The sequence below is a fragment of the Rhopalosiphum padi genome, chromosome 3 (genome assembly GCF_020882245.1).
Source record: "Rhopalosiphum padi isolate XX-2018 chromosome 3, ASM2088224v1, whole genome shotgun sequence".
NCBI classification, from domain to species: Eukaryota; Metazoa; Arthropoda; class Insecta; order Hemiptera; family Aphididae; genus Rhopalosiphum; species Rhopalosiphum padi.
In genome coordinates this window covers 73,931,668-73,944,241 of record NC_083599.1, presented here as the reverse complement: position 1 = coordinate 73,944,241, position 12,574 = coordinate 73,931,668, and the positions used below count along the sequence as shown (strand labels likewise).

The following is a 12,574-nucleotide window of genomic DNA, read 5'->3' as shown; positions in this document are numbered from 1 at the left end:
TGTAGCTTTATTCTAATTTGTTTCCTTAAAAAAATATTATTGTATTTTCCTCTCTGTGAATAAAAGTTAAAAGTCAGTTTTGGTTGATAGATGGGAAAAATGTTCAATCTGTTAACCGAGTAAAAACATTACCTCCCTTCTCGACCGAAACGTTAATCCAAAATGAAACGTTTAAAATTTAAATCACTACTATATAAAATTAGTTTAAAATTAAAAGCATATAGGTATAGGTTAACATCGATGTGTGTATTTGTCTTAATATCAATATTAACGATATATTTACTAAAGGTTTAAACATAAAAAATAAAAAGGTTTTAGTTAAACTTTAGAGATTTGCATAGATTATTCATTATTAACAGTACCTACCTAGTAATATATTATGTTTTAATAATGTAACAGTTTTTTGAGTTTTTAATAGATGTTTATCGTTAGCAAATGATGGAAGATTGTTTGGAGGATGGGTATATAGGTACTCCAAACAATGACTAATTATTACTTTTGATTAATGAACAATGACAAGCAACTCTTTGAAAACTGAAAAACGCTACCTACCTGTATGATTTTCAATAAAACTTACTTCCTCTGTTATTTGTAAAAATAAAAATAAAATCTGGAATGAAAACAGTAATAAGTAAAAAAACGAATAAACTCTTTAAGTCTTAAAAAGGTATACAAATCCAATAAAATGTTAACCTATATACCTATGACCTATATATTCTATGTGATTTCTAATAGCGTACCAAGAAGGAAGATAAAAAGTAAATTGATGGATGATTTAATTTTTAGTAAAAAATTTACTTTATTATGTTTTCTCTCGTTAAATTTAAAAACCCTTTAGATTCAATGAATACATTTTTATGTTATTTTATTTATTAAACTAAAATTAGAAATATATAGCGAATCAAAAATTTCGAAAATTATTTATTTGATATTATATTAAGTACTATCACAAACAACGATCATCAACTACATTTATTCCTATATTATTCCATATTATAAGGCAATTAAAATAATGACTAGTAAAAATATAAATTTACCACCATACAACTTATTGGAAATTTGAATAAAATATGTTAAAATGATATAATTATTGAAAATATTTTCTTAGGTATCACTCAAGAAACAATAAATAATGATTTAAAATCTATATTCTATATATTATTTAAAAATGAGTAGTTTTCCTTTTTTATTAAATTAGTATATTTTATTGTTATAACGACAAATGTTTATACTTAGTTACTTTTGTATTATTATATCAATAATGCAATCATTTTGAAAACTGTTTGTTGAGATTACTTTCGTGATGTTTCGATATTAAGTAGGTTTAAAACATTAATAGTTCTAAGTACGGTACATTTAGTGTATTCCAGACTATTTACTAGTTTGTATCCATTATTTATTTTTATAGAAGTTATTATTTCATTAGTTAACTTGAAAACCATTAAATGAACTAACCATTAGAATATAATATATCAAAAATAGGTACCTGACCTATAGATATATATTATACAGTAGTACAGTACGCTGGTATTATATGCATATGTATACAACTAATATTATATTTCTAATAATTATACAAAAAAACTGTTAATTATTTTTTTAACTCAACATTACGTTACTTAAAAGATATAAAAGTCACTTATTTCTTGCCGAACAATCATATAGGCACCTAACATTTTATACGTTATGCATCACGGGTAGTATTATAAACGTATAATAGGTTATAATGGTATATAATTTATATATAGTTAATTTAATTGAATTGACTCCAGTCACGTACTATGATAAATTGATTAAATGTTTAATATATAATATAATATATTTTTATCATTATTAATCTGATAATATTACAACAGCAATACAAAATTTTGTTTTAAAACAATTCAAAAAATGTAGTCAATTAATATTACTATTAAATTTGTTTTGGTATTCTCTGCATCAAATAATCAAATACCGAACCGTCTATTCTATCATCCCCTAACTTTTAAGATAATTTTTTTTTTTTTTTTACAGACCATTTGCTGCTTCATTAAATATCTATTAAACTTCTTGAACTTTTGCATCTTCAATCCCTTAATCCTTTTAAATCGTTTGTCACTTATCCCATCTAACGTCGATATAGTCTTCCTATGCTTGTCGTTATTTTGTTATAAGTACTTGTTTAATTAACTTCCCCTCAACACGCCATATATATCAATCCTATCCTTTTTGACTTTATGAAATCTCGGAGGTTTTTTTATTTTGTGATTATTATTTCAAGATGCTAGTAGATTCACCTCTTGTATTAATTATACCTATATTATACTTTAATTCCGTATTGGCATCAAAATATATAACAATAAGTATTAGTAGTATTACGTATGTGGTGTTGTATCGTTTATTTTATTATAGTTTTTATATGCAAATACAAACGATTTATTATCTTAGGATTTATGTTTTATCCCCAAGGCAGACTAACAACTTTCTCCTACCATAGAAGTATTTTTAGACTTTATTATTTTATGATTTATTTCTTTGAGGTGTGTTGTAGTGTTTTGTACTTCTTACTACCTGCCCCAAAATTTATTTATTTAATACCCATTTAAGTATAGTTGATGGTTTGAGTTCCTTTCCTAAACATTTTAATATTTTAATATTTTTTATTATATTGGTAGCAGGTATTTGAAAAATTACCATAGTTGTTATTATAATAGTTGTGATTATATTATAATTTTGGAAAACAATTATTCGTTCTAGAAATAAATTACAAACCTGGGTGTACCTGGGTATTCCCACAGTAAAGACCGGTAGGTATTTGGCACTTATTTCGTTTTGTTCATTTTATTGATAGATTTGGAGTTTGATATAAATAAATACCTATTATTAAATATAAGAAAATTAACTAAAAATCAATAAAATAATACCTAACTTATTAATATGAAATTATTGAAAAATATTCAAATAATAAATGTTTCAACTCTGCAAGTTCCATCGCTAAAATCGATAATCTTTATTTATATGTTGGTATATATAGTTACTTTGTTATAATTTAATACAATACAATTTTTTAATTAAATTGATAATCAAAGTAAATACGTATTATGTATATTGTATATATATATATATATATATAATATATAATAATATGTATTATTCATTATCGTTGTTTTAATATATCAACTACCTAATTAATATAGCCAACTTTACCGATACAAATATTTTAATTTACAAAACCACATACATAGTTAACATTATGTATTAATATTTTAAAATACTCAACCTTTTATAGTATTTTAGATCATTCAAAACCTCATTCAAAATTTTTAATTTTAAGATTTAAATTTCAATACGAGGTCAATCATAATATTATGTTAGGTACTGGTTAAATTTCTATAGGTATTCATTTTTTGAAAAGCTTATAGATAATTTTTATAGATAAACGATAGCAATATTTTTAAATTTAAATTATCTTATGTTTTTAGGCTTTATTAAATTAAAATAAAACTGAATTTAAATCAGAAACATTGGTTGCTAAAAATTATGATGATAATCAAATAGAAAAAATTAACAATCATCGGTGGAATCTAAAGCGGCTAAAGAATATTGTCGTATTAATACTTACATTAAAGTTGTAGGTGTCTAAGTTTTCTATCAAAACTATTGAAAATAATCAAATATTCTAAATAAAGAAAACATTTTAAATAAATTGTATAATACTGCGCGGATGCTTAAGCGGTAATAACTAGTGTATTCATTGTTGTAATCGTTTCCTCACTTATCCTTTGACCTTCGCTTAAAATTTAAAAACTTGAATCTGTAACTAAAATAGTATATTTTAATCATTTTAATTTTAAAACATTACTTTTTACCCTCAATGCTGTTATTTTATGATTCGCTCTATACACACGTCAGACACACACACAATGTAGTAATAAACAAAAATAAATTATATTATTCGTTCCTATTGACAATTATTAATATGCTGTGTTGGCGGTAAGCCAGTGTGTGGTGGGGGGAAAAGCCGCTATAACTTATTGACTTATCGAAATTATAGAAATGGTAAGACTGAAGCTCCCCTCCTTCCGTAACTCTTAAGCTTAATGGTTATGCCAATGATCATCGCTTATAACCATTCGTGTTTTGTTTCGCAGACGAATCGGCGTTGGGCTACGCTTGGCGCCGCGTCACCGTCGCGCTAGTAGACGCGTTTTCTCTGGTGTTGCCGCCGTCTGCCGAGGGCCAGGAACCGGACTGGGACGAGGACCGCGCCCGGCCACCGCACAAACGCTGGAGGGCCACGTCCGCCGCCCTAACGGCCGTTCTAGTGGCCGTGGTCGCGGCACTGTCTTGCGGCATATGCGGCGTGGTGGCGATATTGTACCGCCGTCAACACTACGGCGACCGTCGCGGCGACCGCGGTCACGTCGCGTACGGCCTCGGATGCGACGACGGTGGAGGTGGTGGCAGCGGTGATGGCGGCGATGCCCGAGATGATGCTGGAAAAACCCCGATCGTAGGACGACTGAAGACCGGGGACGTCACACCGCCGGCCACAGACGTGGACGTCGTGCGACAACAGCACCACCAACAGCAACAGTTACAGCAGCAGCGACAACTGCAACAGCGACAGCAACAACTGCAACAGCGACAGCGACAACTACAGCAGCAGCAGCGACAACGACGACTGCAACAACAGCCGACCGCTACACCCGACGACGGTCGTGCCGGGACTTGCACGCCCCTGTTGCACTCGCAAACGTCGTCTCGCCGGGTGCAGTTGTACACGTCGGCACCGGAAGCGACTGGTCGACCGCTGTCCGCCACGTTTCCGGCGGCGTGTGGCACCGACGACGATTACGAGGACGACGGCTACGACGTCACCACCGCTACCGCCGACGTGGCTTTGACCACAGTCCGCTGCAATAACGCCGCGACCGTCGACCGCCGCAGTGACGGCAGAGGACCGGACATCGTCATGTCCACGGCCACGACGCTCCATATGGCCGATACCGGTATATACCTATTTATGATAACATTATGTCCGGTGGGGAAATCATGTTGCAAAATTTAATTTTAATTTTTTCCAAACATTTTTTACTACACAATCCCGTTTCGTTGTACATACCTATTATATACGTGTTCGACGTAAAATCAAAAAATAACATCACTCGAGTGGTGGTCGTAAGTGGTTGTAAACACTACTTTTAACTATTTGAAAAGTTGTCAACGCACTTGTATTTCCCTATTCTAGTCTCAAGAGAGTGAGGCGGTTTTCAATAAAAAAAAAAAAAAACATTCGCTTTTTACGAGTTATCCCCATAAAATGTAACTATACAAGCAACAGATCTGTATTAATTTATACAAATTTAATTCAACGTTCCGATAAAATATACATCAGATGTTGTGATACTAACCTATTCGCTCCGATCAACCTTCATCTTCAGTCATTCCTCCCGGCAAACGTCCGATCCGACTCTACAGTCCCATGCGTAATAATATTATTTTCATCGGTCCAACGTCGAAAAACATTTGTTTGATAAATTACGCTCTCTCAGATCGTCCTCCACAGCGCTTCTCGTAATTTTAATTCTATTCCTTCTATTATATGATCGTTATGCGTATTGTAATTTTTCATATTCGTGTCTTGTAATGTGCTCGATCACGCCCGATCTTCAACTATATAGTAGTTACCTCTCGCAGTTGTTCGTACTTATAGTTCTATCCAGTTTTATAAGTACCTATATAATACATTATGTTACTGTAAATAATAATTGAGAAAATAACATAATGTAATATTACGTTAGTCGTTAACATTTTTCACCAATTACCTACATGGGTATAATTATCGTTAGAAACCAAAATATTATGTTCATGTCAATTTCTGACGGTTACCGTTAATTTTTTTCCGGTTTAAGTTATTTGCCGGAAATTAACGTTGAAACCATTGCATAATAGGCGATGTCAATAAATAACGTTACATGAAACTAAATATTTGAGTAACTATACAATAGATTACAATATTACACATTTTGAAAACCTGTAGACTATATAAATATTTCTATATATTTTTAATAAATTATAAATTCGTTGTGGTGTTGTATCACCGAATTTTTTGTGAGCAGTACAAATAAATCATACAAAATAACTATACGTATATTATACAATATACAACTATTTACTTTTATTATTTTCATAATTTTAAAAAATTATTATAAATCAACTTACGAAGTAATAATATTAAGTATAAGAAAAAAATATAAAATATAAAAATAAAAATATTAATATAAAATATAAATAATAAAAGTAAATCTAATGAGTAATTTGAAACTGTTTTTTCTTACCTTTTTCTAAAACTAATATAGTGATTTCAATTTTACACATTGTAAAAAAACATAATTTTTTTCGTAATTCCATCATCACTATATCCCCCCTCGGTTGAGAACCACTGCCCTATAGCCTTATATAAAAATTAACATGTGTATATGACTAAACTAAATTACACTAGATTTTACTATAATAACAAATAATAATAATAATATAATAATATTTTAATTTACCGACCTACTGAATGCCCAATAAAAAATGCTAGCCATTTAAAATTAGCAACTAAATGTGTGTATGTATTTATTTATTTGTTTGTTTATTCATAAATACAATGCATATATTATTATAGATAGATCAGGTGGTAACTGGCCACAGAAAGATCAACTACCACAAACAAAATTCAATACCACGAACAGCAACCACAAATGGTCATTAAACCGACTTCAGTATCAAAAACCAAATACTACAACTACTATTCCGAGGGGCAAATTTACAACGACTTTAACTCCAACAGCAGCTGCAATCTTAACAAATAAACATACAATATCTAAAACAATCAAGCCGGCAATAGATGAACCTATATCAGTACCATCTCGGGTGATATTAAACGCGCTTCATCGAGAGTCATCCATTTAAATCTATGATTAACTATATATATATCAATATATATATATATATAGGGTCTTAATAAATAATCGTTGTCTTAAAGACTTTATTCTCTTTTTGCTCTAACTCTATATTTTTGGTCTATTTTAATCATTATTAGATGCATAAACTGTGTGTATTTACCGTATCTTAATGTTAAATATTATCTATTTTGTCGGTGACCGTTGCCACGTTGTAATAATATTGTGATTCTACAATTTTTTTTTTCTGAAATCGTTACTTACTGTTATTGTTAAAATATTATGTCTTGATACGTTTTCATTCCTACGGACGTGTTACCAATTTTAAGTTATAAGATATAGGTATAAACCCTATTATTTCGTGTACCTACTACTTGTTAGCATATTATTTAGGCAAATCAAAAACGTTAGTTATACTTTTGCATTGTTTATTTTTTAGCAAAACTATTTATTTATATTAAATTATATTATGGTAGGTACTATTTGATTTACCATTGTCATAAACTCATAATATTATGTGTACATATCAATATATAATATAACCATGCGTTATTACTTATTCATTTATCTTAGTAGTTTTTTTTATGATAATGAATTTGTAACCATTTCCTCCCTTATAAGTTCCTCGTAATTTTTCTAGTCATTAAGATGTATTAAGTATTTAAATATGTAAAATTACACATATTGAAATAATTCATAACTCTGCTTAATAGGGTTAGGCTATAAGGTATAGGGTTCGGTTTTTGAGGTAATATAATTAATAAAATAATCACTTAAAATATATATAAAAAAAATATTTAATAATTATAATTATTACCTTGATGTCAATTAATTATTGTATGTTAAAAAAATGTAGGTACCTACTAATATTATAAAAATGTTGACAAACGGTCTTCGGAAAAACGTTGAAGATTTGGACTTAAAATAGTTATGTATATTTGAGAAAAAATCCTTAGTGCTTTCTTGATGAAATGATTGGAAAAAATAAACCACGGAAGTCAGTCTGTTGTATTGTAGGTGTCGTATACTCGAAAGTACTTCATGTCTTCATGTCTTGAATGAATCACTGTAATGGATATGTTAAATTTAAATGTTAAATATTACTGCACACTTAAAACGATTCTGAGCGAAGATTGTCTGTCAGTCAATATTTCTAAGAATATTTTATTGTAATATACCTTTTTTATTAATCTTAAATATTTATTTTTCTATTATTAATACATTAGATTATACTAATTTTATCAACAAAAAAAAAATCGCCAAATCACATATATTATATAACTGTTATATCTTAATATTATTTTATATAATAATTACTAGGCACTATACGTCTATACATGTAATTTAATCGGTGTTTGATAAATTTAATATTTGTTTAATAGGTTTTGAAAATTAACTTTTTTTTGAAATCTAAATTAAGTTAATTATAAAAATATAGATTAAGTTTCTTACGCATCTATATTAAAAAATAGTTACTTTAAGAATTATACATTATTTTAAAGATTAACAAATAGCATAAAGTAATAATATATGTCTTATAATTTAAGATGTGTGTAATTTAAATTTAAATTAATTACTAAAAGACCAATTTCGCTCTATTCTCATCACTACGCATTTTCAATATTTTTTAATAGTGATATGTGGTAAGAACAACTTATAAAGAGCTATATGTATTAAATTCTCAAGCGTATTCCTTGATCAAAAATAAAAATTGCATCATACATAAAACGAAAATAAAACAATATGTGTATAATAGACGATTTTAAGTATTAGCACATTTTTTTTATCAATTATTTTGTTAAGTTATATTTTCTTTAGCAGCTTTACCCGGGGAAGGACTATCCATAATTCCAAAAAAAATTAATTAGATCTATGTTTGATGTAAATAAATAATTCTGAGCAGTGGTTGTACTCATTTTATAATGATATGTGTTTTTTGTGTGTAAATGTCGGTCATAATCTTTATAATTTTTCATAATAAAAATGGTTTGATTTTTAACTTTGAGGGTAGTTTCAGTAGAAAATTGAATCTAGTTGGTACTTTAAGGGATCAAAAGTAAAAATACTTCAGTACTTTTCATAGCAATTAGGAAAAACAGATAGAAATGTTTACGCTAAACCAGTTTTTGACAAATTAGATTTCTTTATCGTTTTCTATACATGGATAATTTTAAATAATTTCGACTTTTTTCGGGTTATTTATAGACAACTAAAATTTTCGATTTTTTTAGTCTTTAAATATCAATACAAAAGTATTTTCATGGTAAAAATCCTAGAAAATTTAATACCGTGTTGTTCAAATACAAAATTTATATTAATAGATATAAAAAAAGTTGAACGTATATCCATAAACATTTTTATTTTTGCTATGTTTAGCCAATTATATTATAGTTAAATTATTATACATAAGAATTGAAAATTGAATAGGTACAAGGTTCTTTACAAATTGTTTAACATAATAATTAGGGATAGGGACTTCTAGGAGTTTGCATGTTTTTCAATAATCATTAAAAACATAGCTAAGTAAAATATAAATTTGTTTCATAGCAATACTATAGTGTATATTTAAAATGTATAGGTACATATTTTACATATTTGATCATTTTTCATTAATAAGTGCATAATTGACAATTATTTATAAAAAGGTGTACGTTTTATAATTTTATAGAGAAAAACTTAATTTTAAATAGATTTTTTGGAACCGAGATATCAGTATGATGGTTTTATTAATATAAAATACATATTTTAAAATTATTAGTGTTTATGTTTTTCTTGCCGATCACTTGCATTGTTACTAATCAATATACCACAAGCCACAAGCGTGATTAAAGAAAAAATTAGAAAAGAAAAATAATAATAAACAATTTATAATTTTAGCAATTCTGAAAATATTATCTAGATAATAAAATAAAAAGATTTTAATTTTTTTTAAATGCATATTTAGTGGTTCTTTAGGGCATATAAATGCATGCATATTTCTAGGTTTTTCGAGGCATGAAGTCTTTAGTCTTAATAATAATATATATTAAATTAAAAATCTATCTGAAAGTTTAATTAATTATGAGCGTTTGAAGCAAACTATAAAATTTTACTTAATCGATTTTTATTATATATTGTTGTATTTCAAAAACGAATAACTCTAGTTACTTCAAATGTTCACAAAATGTTTATATTATCATTTTCTATGCATGATAAAATTTTCGTAATATTTTGATTCTTTTTGAATTATTTATAAGCAATTAAATAATTTTTTTAAATGTCAATAAAAAAATTGCCTGGCCAAAAAGTTTAGACAATTGATACAAGATCCTTCATAAATTGTTCTTATATTTGCTTAAAAATATTAAAAGTATATGTACACAATTTTTTTATATGCATTAAATGTTGAAATTTGTACAAAATTATCTGTGTAAAGGATAAATAGGTAACAATGTTAATTATTTTGTTATAATTCAAAAACATTATTCGTATCCTCGTAGAGACTTATAACTTTTACGTATATTATGAGAATTTTAACACGCAATGGAATTTTCAAATATGTGGATTAATTTTAAGATATCACCTATTGTAGTAGTAGGACCTTTTTAAACTGTTTTATTTACGATAAGGTGGTATTGACTTAAAATTTAATAACAATAAAAATATGATATTATTATACATCAACAATCGGAAAAAAATAATTAAACTTGCCGTAATATTAAAATAAATTACTTTAATAGGAATATCAAATAACACATCATGAAATATACTTATTAATAGCATAGGCTGACAAACCGTCTCCACTCAGAATCGTTTTTCGACTTTTCATACAGATAGGTACAATGCAATATAGTTTCGTTGAATTCAAGTTTAACACAATATTCATCACACTGACCCAGTCAACACCTATTGTACAGCAAAGCGGTAGATACGTATACTGCCCACCTTTTTGTTATTAAAATTTAAAATTTAATACAAGATTCCTCATAAGTTATTTTTACTGGATTTAAAAAATGCAAAGTTTAATATCGGATTTAGCTATTTATTGTTGTAATTCAATAAATATTAATTACACAAAAATTCCCATATTACTTAAATTATCTATTTTCTACACACAATGGAATTTTCAACATATTTGTAGACGCATTTTAAAGTAATAAAATGTCACGAGCCTATATTAACAGTTTACGCCATTCTGCAAACTTACGTCGTTATATTAATTTACAAATAAATAATAAGTATAGTACTACTTCTATACTTAGTACTTACCTACAACAATATGCGACGGTTTAAAAATAAATGATTTATTTTGGTACGATTATCGGCAATTAATATCAAAACAATTACATTGATGACATTAACACAAGGGACAAGACTAAAACTATACGTACAATTATTAAAATTATTTGAATTTTTCCTATTATAAAATTTAGCATACGTAATACAATATATTAAATTTACACCGACAACTTGTAATGTAGAAAGGTTCTTTGTGCATAGTTAAGATATGAATAAGATCGACAATGAGAGGCTTATGGAATATGCATAACTAGTTTATCAACAACCAAGTTCATTTAAAACGATAAGTTATTATACCTAATGCGCGCTTCTATATCTATTGTTAAAAAAAAGAAATTTGCAAGTTTTATTTTCACATTAGTAAATTCTAACTTAGAAGTAGTATTGTTATTTGGCTATAAATAATTTATCTCTGATAAAATGTGAAATATGGTGAACAATAAATTATAATTTATTGAATTATTTATATTTATTAGATTTGGAAAGTGTTAATAATATAATATATTATCATATTAATATGAATGTAACTATACTATGTAAATGTAAACATTTACATTTTAAACTAATTGTCTATTCGAATGTATAATTAATATTGTAGAAATATATAATAGGTATTTACCTATTATATTATTATTATATGAGTGGTATTCATAATTATATGTATATTATTATTATAGGCTTTAATCGAACAACACTCATTATTTCATAATCTATTAACATTTTTGAAAATTTATTTCTTACCTAATTTACAGTAGAAATCGAAATTCGTACGAGCATTTTTGAGTTTTAAGTATTTAAAGTTTAGGTAAGCAGACTATTGCAGTCCAACATTTTACGGGTACCATTCCACTATTATATCTGCTAAACTAAACTTGAAATACGTCTAACTCCAAAACTCCTAATGTCGATTTTCATACTTAAAATACTCCGAAAAATATGCTGCTTCGTAATAAGTAATTAAAAATGTATGTTGTAATTTAAAAAAGTAAAAATTTAAACAAATATTAAATAATATAATATTATTATTACGTTGTTTTTTCGTCTGTAAATTGTATAAAAAAAATATTTTCAAAATGTTAATAATTTTTGAAATAATTAGTATTTCATGATAAACGAATCGCCTGGTATAACATATAATACCAGTGCCACTGTATCAAGCAGGACAACATACCACCCAACTTATTCGAATGTCAAAATCAAGTATACATTGCTCCTTGTAACTGAGTAATGTAAACATTTTTTGAAAATACATTATAATTACCTATTCTTAATTTTTCTTATAGTCGTTAGAAGTTCTAATTTTGACAAAATAGGATACATGAAAAAAAATTATTTTCCTCAAACGACTTTAGCTACCTAGTTGTGTG

The 12,574-nt window shown here is 27.4% G+C and overlaps 1 protein-coding gene across 1 annotated transcript in view; it reads left to right on the top strand.

Moving 5' to 3' along the window:
- Window positions 1-7,496, top strand: part of LOC132926342 (uncharacterized) — a 157,545-nt gene extending 150,049 nt beyond the window's left edge. The window contains exons 13-14 of the mRNA XM_060990693.1: window positions 4,131-4,991; window positions 6,653-7,496. Coding sequence (XP_060846676.1) covers window positions 4,131-4,991; window positions 6,653-6,939 — 1,148 coding nt within the window. The 3' untranslated portion in view covers window positions 6,940-7,496. The remainder of the gene's footprint in view (window positions 1-4,130; window positions 4,992-6,652) is intronic.
- Window positions 7,497-12,574: the final 5,078 nt, after the last annotated feature.